At 52.2% G+C, this 12,045-nt stretch overlaps 2 protein-coding genes across 3 annotated transcripts in view; one reads left to right on the top strand and one right to left on the bottom strand.

Moving 5' to 3' along the window:
- Positions 1 to 12,045, top strand: part of RYR1 (ryanodine receptor 1) — a 102,630-nt gene that overhangs the window by 75,820 nt on the left and 14,765 nt on the right. For both annotated transcript variants that reach the window (XM_040976367.1, XM_040976366.1), the window contains 2 exons: positions 118 to 199; positions 1,648 to 1,835. In XM_040976367.1, coding sequence (XP_040832301.1) covers positions 118 to 199; positions 1,648 to 1,835 — 270 coding nt within the window. The remainder of the gene's footprint in view (positions 1 to 117; positions 200 to 1,647; positions 1,836 to 12,045) is intronic.
- Positions 3,922 to 4,462, bottom strand: LOC121153677 (40S ribosomal protein S14-like). Its single transcript, XM_040976368.1, has one exon. It carries the CDS (start codon positions 4,432 to 4,434, stop codon positions 3,979 to 3,981), a length of 456 nt encoding a protein of 151 aa, XP_040832302.1. The 5' UTR covers positions 4,435 to 4,462; the 3' UTR covers positions 3,922 to 3,978.

Raw genomic sequence — 12,045 nt, 5'->3', positions numbered from 1 at the left:
AAGAGGGGAGAAGCAGGGGGTCTTAGGCCCTGCTGGGTAAGTGACAAGGGCCAGGTGGGGGAGGTGTGTCTGCGAGGGCCCCACCCAGATCCCGCTTAACAGGGTTCCCGTCTCTAGGACTCGAGCCAGATCGAGCTGCTGAAGGAGTTGCTAGACCTCCAGAAAGACATGGTCGTGATGCTGCTGTCACTACTGGAAGGTAAACGGGCGGGACAGGGCCAAGCGCGGCCCTCCGAGACCCAGGAGTCCCTGAGCTGCCACCTCTGACCTCTGGTCAGGGTCCAAGTTGATGATTTGCCATGACAAGATCAGCTACCACCTCTATGTGGGGGAGGGGCTGAGCACCCCTTAATTCCCGTTGTCCTCAGAGAAATCTTAATAACCTGGTGGCCTCTGACCTATGCATGTCTTTTATATTTAGCTTTTCTAATTTGCTAAATGTTATCCACTAGCTTTGGCAGCCTTACAGATATTCCCCAACCTTGGTGTTCTAGCAGCCACAGTTACTGCTAAGTCTTAGAGCACTGTAGGACTCTCCCCACACAGAGGTGCCTAAGAAGCATCTGTTCATTCTTTGACAAGACAGCATAGTACTCCAGCCTGGGGTATAGAGGAAGCCATTTAACTAAGTCCAGACTCACGGACATTCCATGTTTATATATTGTTTCATTTTTGGGGAGTAACTGGTCATTAGCCTTTAAAACACCAACATTTCCAGCTTTTTGTTGGAAAAATTGAGATATTCAGGGGCCCTAGCCCACCTTCTCACGTGGCGAAAGTCGGCTGGACGGGGCTCAGTGGCTGAGTGACGCCGATGTCGCACCTGCAGACTGGCAGCTGCGCTGGTCGTGTAGCACCGAGCATCTTTGAGAGGCCCTGGAGACCGGGGGCAGGTGCCTCCCGTGTGCGCCTCATTCTCCAGTGGTTTAGCGAGGAAGACCCGGAGAGGTCTGTTCTTGTACCAAGGAATCATGTGGCGAATGTGGCAAAATGTGAACAGTCAATGAAGCTCAGCTACCGGAGGGGTCTTTGAGCTCTTCTTGCAGCCTTTATCCAGAAATGACAGGAAAAGGCACAAAAGCAAGCCGGCCAAGCCTCCTTTAGAGGCAGCGCAGGAGTCCACTTTGCCTCTCCCTACCACCTTACCTTTGGTCTGCCTCACTCATTTGTGGGACCTGCCTAGCCTCGGTGTACACATGGAAGTTTCCAGTGTGCAAGCTCCGAAGTTGTGCAGTCCTGTGTTCGAATCCTCCTCCCCTCATGGTTGGGGTGGGACTTCCTTCAAGTCTCCTCTGCTAAAAGTGTGACACTTCTCTTCCAACGTTGCATTGATATCATGCCTGGCACAGCCCTGGCACCTCGCCTGAGTACATAGCATCGTTAGCTTGGCCCCAGCTGGCAAGGTAGGGGCACAGACACGGGACCTGCCAGCTGGGCCTGCCAGCTGGGCACACCGTGCTGACTATGGTCAGCATGAAGGAGAGGCTAGGAGCTGCCGCAGGGAGCTTCCCACGAGCATGGGGACCGATGGAGAGCCACAGGTGGCTCCAGAGCTAGAGGGAGGCAGAGCCCATGGTGGTGGGGGGCGGCAGGGAGGGTCCAGTAAGGGGGCTGTGCCGGGCCTCACGGACGGAGGACACCCTGCAGGGAACGTGGTAAACGGCATGATCGCGCGGCAGATGGTGGACATGCTGGTTGAGTCGTCGTCCAACGTGGAGATGATCCTCAAGTTCTTTGACATGTTCCTGAAACTCAAGGACATCGTGGGCTCCGAGGCCTTCCAGGACTACGTCACAGACCCCCGAGGCCTCATCTCCAAGAAGGACTTCCAGAAGGTGGGTGTTATCTAGCAGGTGGGCTGCTGTGTGCCCACTGTGCCTTCCTGGGCCACCTACCTGGGGCTGGAGACTCCTCATTGCGCCTCATTGGCTTGCCCTTGCACTAGTCCTGCCCACTTGTTCACACTAGCGAGAGCCGTCCCGCTTCCGTCGGTGGTAGGGGTCAGTGGTTCCACTGGAGTTCTTCCTGTCCGGGCTAGGCCAGACCTAACCTCCAGGAACCCAGCCATGTCCCAGGAAGACTTAGAGCCTGCCTTTGTGGAACACAGCCTTGTTCACCTCCACAGGTGGAAGCAGGTTCTCTCTTTGTCAAGAATCAAGGCACAGGATGTGGGTGTGCATTCAGCGTGAGCTATCCCCAGTCAGACCAAGGTGGGGTGTAAGCTGTCGGGGTGCTTGGGGGGGAAGCAGGAATGAATGTCAGCCCTTCGCCCTCCTCTGTGCCCTCCAGCCACAGCTGGGCCGGCTCTCCTTGCCCAATCCCAGGGAAGTCACTCTCCTACGTCGCACAGGTCGTGGCTGTGTGAGGGGGCCTGGGGGCAGCCCATGGCCTTGACGTTCCTGGAGTGTGGATTCAGACACCCCATAGTCCTGGCTCTGTTCTCTGCTCCAGCTTCCTGCTAAGGCGCGCTCCAGGGAGAGTGGTTGATGGCTCAAGTGCTTGGGTCCCTGACACCCACGTGGGAGCCTTGGATTGAGTGCCCAGCTCCTGTGTGTGCAGCCGTTGAGGAGTGAACTGCTGGATGGGAGCACGCACTCTCTCGGCCTGCCCAGTAGATAACTGAAGAAGGGCAGGGCATTGGACACAGCAGTTAAGCACCTGCCGGAGTTGCCCACATATACGAGTGACTAACTAGAGGTTCTGGCTCCACTTCCAATCCGAGTTCTGTGCATGTACAACGTGGGAAGCGGCAGGTGATGGCTCACAGGCTGAGATCTGGCCTTGTGACACAGCGGGTTAAGCCTGCATTCCATGTTGGGGTACTGGTTTTCATCTCTGCTGCTCTGTTTCGAATCCAGCTCCTTGCTAGTGAACCCTGAAAAGCAGCAGAAGGGGACCCAAGAAGTTGGATCCCTGCCACCTATATGGGAGACCTAAATGGGGTTCAGCACCTGGCTCCTGCCTGGTCAGGCCCCAGCCCTGGCCACTGTGACCATTTGGTGAACAAACTAGCATGTGCAAGATTTCTCTCCATCTCTTTGTCACTCTTCTTTCCAAATAAATAGTACAGAAATCTTGTTTTAAATATTTACTTATTTTGATTAGAAAGTCAGATTTACAGAGAGGAGAGACAGAGAAGAAGATCTTCTGTCTGATGATTCACTCCCCAAGTGGCCAGGATCCGAAACCAGGAGCCAGGAACTTCCTCCTGCTCTCCCACGCAGGTGCAGGGTCCCAAGGCTTTGAGCCGTCCTCAACTGCTTTTCCAGGCCACAAGCAGGGAGCTGGGTGGGAAGTGGAGCAGCTGGGACACGGACCAGCATCCACATGTGATGTTGGCGCTTTCAGGTGAAGGACTAGCCTACTGTACCACCGTGCCAGCTCCCAAAAGGGGCTACTGCAAAGGCTGTGGTGGGACAGTGTGGGGACAGTATCTGTGAGAGACAGGAGTTGTGAGCCGCAGTGCTTGCCACCTGACGCTGGCCCCTGCCACTGCATTCACCTGAAGAAAGTGCAGACTTTCTCTGGAGACAGACAGGCACTGGGAGTGTTTGGGTGCCCCCGACACACACACACACACACACACACACACACACACACACACACACACGCTGCTGGAATGACAGCTTTCACCCTTAGCCCTCCATCTCGCTCTCCCTTGATCTCTACAGACTCGGGTGTGTGTTTCCTGAGCACAAACTCCTCCCCTTACAGAACCGCAGAGCCAGTATGCAAATCAGGGCAGGAAAGGTGAGACTGAGCTGGCGGCTCCTACAGGGTGTTGCCGGGGAATTGCTTTTTTTGATGTCAGGATCCCACCCATGACCCTGCTCCGAGCCTGCTCTGCCTTCCGTGCCTCCTCCCCAGGCCTATGCCTCGCAACCCCCCAACCCTCAGCCAGCAACACCTTGCAGCCCAGGATTTTTTTTTTTTACATGATGACCATTTATTAACAGAAAATAATGTGGGGAGTCCTGCTCACAGGCGGCAACCACGGCGACCCCCCTTCCTGCGGGTGCTGTCGGAGGGGATGGGGATGACATCCTCAATTCGCCCGATTTTCATCCCCAAGCCGGCAAGGGCTCTGAGAGCTGACTGGGCTCCAGGTCCAGGGGTTTTGGTCCTATTTCCTCCTGTGGCCCGCAGTTTGATGTGTAGGGCAGTGATGCCCAGCTCTTTGCACCTCTGGGCCACATCCTGGGCAGCCAACATGGCAGCATATGGCGAGGATTCATCTCGATCAGCCTTCACCTTCATTCCACCAGTCACACGGCAGATGGTTTCCTCTCCAGAAAGATCAGTGACGTGAACAAAAGCGTCCTTGAAGGACGCAAAGATGTGGCAGACCCCAAAGACATTCTCCCGTTCGGCCACCTGAGGCCCGAGGCTGATGACCTGCTCTTCCTTCCTCTCCTTCCCCTTGCGAGGTGCCATTTCTGCGCGTCTTCCCTCAACTCCGCCACCGGAAAGAGCGCAGCCCAGGATTTGTTTCTGATTTATTTGCAAGACAGAGAGACAGGGATTGAGACCATCAGCCCCTGAGTCACCGCTTTCCCCCACCAAATACCTGCAGCAGGCAGGCCTGGGTCAGGCTGAAGCTAGGAGCCCAGAACGCAGGTCTCCCATGTGGGTGGCAGGGACCCAAGCACTTGAGCCCTCCACACCTGCCACCTCCCGTGGTGCGCGTGAGTGGGGAGCTGGAAGCAGAGAGGGCTAGGCCTCGCATGCAAGTTCGTCAGTCCAGGATGCCCGTGTCCCAAGAAGGGTCTTTGTTACTGTATCTAACACTGGCTCCAGATAGCTTGCTTAATCCTTGCATTGACCCTGTGTGGGAAGGACTGGTTTTTCTTTCCATTTTGCAGTTATGGACACTGAGGCTAGGGGTGTGAAATGACCTGGTCAAGGTCACTCCACTAATGAGGGATAGAGTTAGGTTTACAACTCCGGCTCCAGCGGGCACGGTGCCCCGGTTCCCACAGCTACATGGAGAGCCATCAGTGAGTACCTGCTGGCACCAGGCACGGCTGGGCCCCTGGTGTGCAGGCCGGCAGGTTTCAGGAAAGCCTTGGCAGCAGGGGAGACTGCACTGTGCAGGCACAGGACCACGCAGCATTCTCCTTTTTATTTATTTATTTATTTTTTAAAAGATTTATTTATTTTGATTGGAAACTCAGATATACAGAGAGAAGGAGAGACAGAGATAAAGACTTTCCATCTGCTGGTTCACTCTCAAAGTGGCTGCAGAGGTGAGAGCTGAGCTGATCCAAAGACAGGAGCCAGAAGCCTCTTTCTGGGTCTCCCACGCAGATAAGGGTCCCAAGGCTTTGGGCTGTCCTTGACTGCTTTCCCAGGCCACAAGCAGGGAGCCAGATAAGAAGTGGGGCTACCAGGACACCAACTGGCACCCATATAGGATCCTGGAGCATGCAAGACAAGGATTTTAGCCACTAGGCTACCACACTGGGCCCTTTTAAAAAGCTTACATAGGGCCTGACGTGATAGCGAACAGTAAAAGTCCTCGCCTTGAATGCACTAGGATCCCATATGGACACTGGTTCTAATAACCCTAGCGGCCCTGCTTCCCATCCAGCTCCCTGCCTGTGGCCTGGGAAAGCAGCCGAGGATGGCCCAAAGCCTTGGGACCCTGCACTCACATGGGAGACCCAGAAGAAGCTCCAGGCTCCTGGCTTTGAATTGGTTCAGCTCCAGCCATTGCGGCTGCTTGGGGAGTGAACCATCAGATGGAAGATCTTCCTGTCTTTCCTCCTCTCTGTATATCTGCCTTTCCAATAAAAATAAATCTTAAAAAATAAAGAAACTTATACAGAGAGATAGACAAATCTTCCATCTGCTGATTCATGCCTAAAATGGGCACAACAGCCAGAACTGGGTTGATCCAAAGCCAGGGGACAGGAGCTTCCTCTTGGACTTCCATGTAGGTACAGGGGGTCCAAGGGCTTGAGCTAACTTCTGCTGCTTTCCCAGGATATAGGCAGGGACCCAAGCACTTGAGCCCTCCACACCTGCCACCTCCCGTGGTGCACTCCAAAGTGGGATGGCTAGGACCCAAACTGGTGGCATGTGTGGGATGTCAATGCCTCGGGCTGTGGCTTCATTCACTACACTACGACTCCAACCGCAGTATCCTTAATTTTCTAAAAAAATATTTATTTATTTGAAGGGGAGGGAGGGAGAGCTTGAAACAGAATATGAGAGAATCTTCCAGCAGGCCATTCCCCAATGTGTGTTGTTCAAGGCCCAGTGGGCGTTTGCGTGTGCATCGCTGCCGAGTTCCAGAAGGTGGCGCTAAGTGTGTGGAGGAAGGCTCTCCGAGGGCCCTGGTGGCTATACTGTCATCCTTGCCTGTACCGGGTCTGTGTGTGTGCGGTTTGCACCTGCGGGTTGGCCTCCAGAGTGAGACTCCGTGGACCACAGGCTCTGGTGGATGTAACGTCATCCTTGCCTGTACCGGGCCTGTGTGTGTGCGGTTTGCACCTGAGGGTCGGCCCCCAGAGTGCGAGCCCCCGGCGGTCCTCTGCACGGATGCTGCTCTGCCGTCCTCGCGTGCTGCATGAGAGCATCTACTTCCCCACCGTCTTACCGCCAGACCAAACTGTCAGATCTCTGGATTTTTGCCAATCTGATAGATGAAAAATGGTATTACAAGGCCATTTTAAAAGACGATTTGTTTATTCATTGAAAGGCAGAGCTAAAAGGGGGAGACATTTCCTAGATTGCCCGTGTGCTGGTTCACTCTCCAAGTGGCTGCCACGGGCAGTCTCCCGGGACTCCATCCATGCTGGTCTCCCACCGGGGAGTCAGCGGCCTGTGTCCCTAGCCGCCTTCTGCCCACTGCACCACCGTTGGCCCCTCTTAGCTCCTGTTCTCCTGTGAGTGTGGCCCAGGGTCCTTCCGTGGCTGTGTCTGTGAACTGACCAAAGCCGTGGCTTATTCCCATCTGGTTTCTAGGAGCTCCTGATGGGGGAGACTGCGTAAAATGTGGTTAGCAAGAGGGATCACAACCCTTTCCCCAGTTCCTTGTTTCTCTTTTGACTTCCCTCCTTTGTGTTTCGGCTATGCAGCCTACTTGATGATTTTTTTTTTTTTTAATGCAGAAAAACGTTTGAATAATTGTGTTTCTTCCAACAAAACAGACTACATATGTTACAACATTCAGAACTTAGAGTTGTCCCTGAAGTCCCCATTGGTGCCCATCTGCCGTCCTGTCCCCTCCCCGCTCCAGAGCTGCCGCTGCTGTCCTTTCAGCACACACTTTGTCCATCTGGAGAAAGGCAGTTCCACTCAGATGCAAATATGCATTAAACCACAGCGTTTCCAATGTCCTCCCGGGTTCGTCATGCTCTTGGCTATGGACGTGACACATGTCCCTGCAAAAAGTGCTCTGTGGGTTCAAACATGTCTGCTCCAGGATTTTGTTGTGTGTGTGTGTTTTAAGATGTACTTGTTTACTTTGAAAGGCAGGGTTACGTCGAGAGAGAGAGGAAAGCTCTATCTTCCATCTGCTGGTTCACTCCCAAAATGGCCACAGTAGCTAGGACTGGACAGGAGGTGCCATCGGTCTCCCATGTGGGTACAGGGGCTAAAGCACTTGCACCATATTCTGCTGTTTTCCCAGGCACATTAGCAGGGAGTTGGATCAGAATTGGAACAGCAGGGGTAGAGCAGGTACCTGTGTGGGATGTTGGTACTGTGGGCTCAACCCGCTGCACCAGAGGGCTGGCTCTTCCACTGGTCTTTAAATCACCAAATGTCTGTTGCTGTTTAAAATTCCAAGTCCAGGGCCTGGCAAGGTAGCCTAGTGCCTAAAGTCCTTGCCTTGCACCCACTGGAATCCCATAGGGGCATTGGTTCTAATCCTGGCAGCTCCACTTCCCATCCAGCTCCCTGCTTGTGGCCTGGGAAAGCAGTCAAGGACGGCCCAAAGCCTTGGGACCCTGCACCCACATGAGAGACCCAGAAGAAGCTCCAGGCTCCTGGCTTTGGATCAGCTCAGCTCTGGCCACTACAGACACTTGGAGAGTGAACCAGCAGACAGAAGATCTTTCTCTCTGTCTCCTCCTTCTCTCTGCAAATCTGCCTTTCCAATCAAAATAAATCAATTTCTAAAAAATATTCCAAGTCCAAAACACAAAAATCTAACGCTCATAACTATTGTATATGATTCTTTTTTGCAGTTTTTTTTTTAAATTACAGTTCAGCAAGGACCACCTATTGTTGTGGGCCAGTGCTTCCCGAATTCTCCTTTCATCTATTGCTCTCCCTTCCAGCACTTTTTTCTCAGTTTATCTACAGAACACTTAGGCTGGTCCTGCAAAGCTGGGAGCCACATGTAAAACAAACAAACAAACAAATAAATAAATTTTTAAAAATAAGATTTATTCATTTTGATTGGAAAGTCAAGGAGAGACACAGAGAAAGATCTTCTGTCTGCTGGTTCATTCCCCATGTGTCCACAGTGGTTGGAGCTGAGCAATTCCAAAGCCAGAATTAGGAGGTTTTTCTGGGTCTCCCACATGGACACAGGGTCCCAAGGCCTTGGGCCGTCCTCGACTGCTTTTCTAGCCACAAGCAGGGAGCTGGATGGGAAGTGGAGCAACGAGGACATGAACCAGTGCCCATGTGGGATCCCAGAACACGTAAAGCAGAGGATTTAGCCACTAGGCTATCATGCCAGGCCTGAGCCACATGCATTTTTTTAAAATTCTAGTAGCCATATTTTTAAAAAGAAATATGTAATCAACATTTGAATAATATTATTATCTTAAAGATTTACTTTGTTTTTATTGGAAAAACAGATTTACAGAGAAGGGAAGACACAGAGAGAAAGATCTTCCATCTACTGGTTCTCTCCCCAAATGGCTGCAACAGCTGGAGCTGAGCCAGTCTGAAGTCAGGAGGTTTTTCTGGGTCTCCCATGCAGGTTCAGGGTCTCAAGATTTTGGACTATCCTCTACTGTTTTCCCAGGCCTCAAGCAAGGAGCTGGATGGGAAGTGGAGCAACTGAGACATGAACTGGTGCACATATGGGATCCTAGCACCTGGAGGTGGAGGATTAGCCAGTTGAGCTATTGTGCCAAGTAGCCACATTTTTATTTTTATTTTTTTTAAAGATTTATTTTTATTATTTTTTATTGGAAAGGCGGATATACAGAGAGGAGAGACAGTGAGGAAAATCTTCTGTCTGATGATTCACTCCCCAAGTGAGCGCAACAGGCCTATGCTATGCCGATCCGAAGCCAGGAGCCCCTTCCAGGTCTCCCACGTGGGTGCAGGGTCCCAAGGGCTTGGGCCGTCCTCGACTGCTTTCCCGGGCCACAGGCAGGGAGCTGGAAGGGAAGCGGGGCTGCCGAGATAGAACCAGCGCCCATATGGGATCCCGGGCGTGAAAGGCGAGGACCTTAACCACTTGCGCCACCGCGCCGGGCCCCACATTTTTAAAAAGAAAATATACATACACACAACTAGTATACCAAAAAGTTATCTTAAAATTTAATTAGCTTGGGCCCAGCATGATGCCGCAGTGGTTAAGGTCCTCGTCTTGCATGCCCGGGACCCCATATGGGCACTGGTTCTAGTCCCGGCAGCCCCGCTTCCCATCCAGCTCCCTGCCTGTGGCCTGGGAAAGCAGTCGAGGACGGCCCAAAGCTTTGGGATCCTGCACCCGTGTGGGAGACCCGGAAGAGGCTCCTGGCTTCGAATTGGCTCAGCTCCAGCCATTGCGGCCGCCTGGGGAGTGAATCATCGGATGGAAGATCTTCCTCTCTGTCTCTCCTCTCTGTATATCTGCCTTTCCAATAAAATAAAATAAATCTTAAAAATTTTTTTAAATTAGCTTTTGAAAAACTATTTTAAAAGATGTATTTATTTATTGGAAAGATAGAGATGTGAGATCTTTCATCCTCTGATTTTCTCTCCAAATGGCCACAATAGCCAAGTCTGAGCTGTGATGAAGACAGAAGCTTAGGGCTCCATCTGGGTCTCCCACGTGAGTAGCAGGGACCCAAGTTGTTGAGTCATCATTCACTGCCTCCCAGGGCACACATGGGCAGGAAGCTAGACTTGAGAGCAGATCTGGGTCTCAAACCCAGGCCCTTCGATATGGGACATGGATGTCTCCAAAAGTGTCAAGCGCTGGCCCGACTGTCCGCTGCTCCTTTGTGGTTCCAAAAAGGCGTGTTCCTGGAAGAGAACTTGTTCGTTTTCAAGAGTGTCACAAACTTCAGCATTCCTCTTAATTTTCAAGAGGACAAATGTCTGGGAGCACCTACTGGGTGTCCTGATCTCCACTTGGGGGCTGACAGTCCGTGGGGAGGGCAAGACAAATGTCACTAAGCCATACCAGTGTGGGTTGTAGGCTGTGGTGCAGGAGCTGAGCAGGGTGGCATGGAATGAGCAGGGCCGAAGCAGGCCCTGTTCCCTGTGTGGTCAGGGTCTGCTTCCCAAGGAGGGGATGTTGAAGTTGAGCAGGTGCCATGGGAAAGGGGTGGAGAGTTGTGGGATGCTAAGTCAGGGGTGGGTGTCAAAACTAGAAGGTGGGAAGAGGAGGCACAGGGATGATACATATGGCTAAAGAGGGTGACAAGGAAGAGAGGGGGATACATGCAGGCTTGGCCATCAGCGGGAAGGACGCTGCCTTGGACCTGAGTGGGATGGAGCCAAGGAGAGGATTGGGAACAAGGGAGCAGGTGTTTGCAGGATTCCTCCCTCTGAGGGAGCAGGGAGGAGGCTGCTGGGATGATCTGGGTGGGAGACAATGGCGGGGGAGGGACACGGAGGGGACAGAAATGAGTGGGTCCTAAAGTCTATTTTGAAAGCAGAGCTGACGGCTTTGCTGAGGGATCAGGTGTGGGCGGTGAGACAAAAGCGAGGAATCTAGCATGACTCAAAGATTTTCACTTGAGCACCTGGGTAGGCGGTGATGCTGTTCCTGAGATGGGTAATAAGACTGTGGGAGGAGAAGTTCTGAAACTCAAGTGCAGTTCTTGGGGGAGATATCACAGGAACATGGCACGTGCAGCTTCAGCTGTCAGAGCTTGGATTCAGGGGAGCAGCCAGGATTGGGGGTTGGGGACCTGATAATGCAGGAATACCCCCATTAGGGTGGATCCCATGAATGGGGTACAAGTCCCAGGCCCCAGCTCTCCCCATGCCTCACCCCCACTGGAAGAGGAGGCTGTAGCAAAGGAAACTGCAAAGATGCTTAAGCCAGGAGAGAAGATAGTCATGGAAAATGCCATTAAAAGATAAGTTTGTCTTGGTGCCCCAAAATTTCAAATTTATGTCTATGAGGGGAGTTTTCAAAAAGATCATGAAATATGTGTGTATTATAACAAAAACATGGATTTCAAATGTTTTTGAGGGGGAGGGGGTACTAAAATAAATTATTCTTGCAATTGCATGTTTGTCATGGACTTTTGGTACTTTTGTGTTTTATTTTACTTTATTTTATTTAAAGATTTATTTATTTTGATTGGAAAGTCAGATTTGTAGAGAGAAGGATGGGAGACAGAGAGAAAGATCTTCCACCCAATGATTCACTCCTTAAGTGGCCGCAACGGCTGGAACTGAGTTGATCCAAAGCCAGGAGCCTCTTCCGGGTCTCCCACGTGGGTGCAGGGTCCCAAGGCTTTGGGCCGTCCTCAACTGCTTTTCCAGGTCACAGGCAGGGAGCTGGATGGGAAGCCGTTGGGACTAGAACTGTTGGCCATTTGGGATCCCAGTGTGTGCAAGGCGAGGACTTTAGCTGTTAGGCTACCACATCTGGCCCTGTATCTTTGTATTTTAAAAGAAAGAAATGGACTGGGCAAGTGGTGATGACAAAAAGTGAGCAGCAAATTGCAAGAGCAGAACCCGGCGCCCAGTACTGACATGAGTGGGTGGGGTCGTAGGCCTCTGCCGACGGGGGGTTGACGTGTCCCCTTGTTCATCATGTGGGGTGCCATGGTGGAGTGAGGATAGACAGTAAGTTTGTGTGTGATTGTGCGAGTATGTGTTCACGCGTTGCGGTTTCCAGCGCCCTTCATC

Source organism: Ochotona curzoniae, unplaced genomic scaffold, assembly GCF_017591425.1.
Source record: "Ochotona curzoniae isolate NIBS_2020 unplaced genomic scaffold, NIBS_Ocur_1.0 contig_2699, whole genome shotgun sequence".
Classification (NCBI taxonomy): Eukaryota; Metazoa; Chordata; class Mammalia; order Lagomorpha; family Ochotonidae; genus Ochotona; species Ochotona curzoniae.
The sequence above is the reverse complement of the archived record's forward strand: the minus strand, read 5'-3'. Positions and strand labels throughout refer to the sequence as shown.

What these genes read in the sequence shown, in the direction of transcription:
- LOC121153677 (XM_040976368.1), bottom strand. Translation starts at nt 4,434, where the DNA reads ATGGCACCTCGCAAGGGGAAGGAGAGGAAGGAAGAGCAGGTCATCAGC.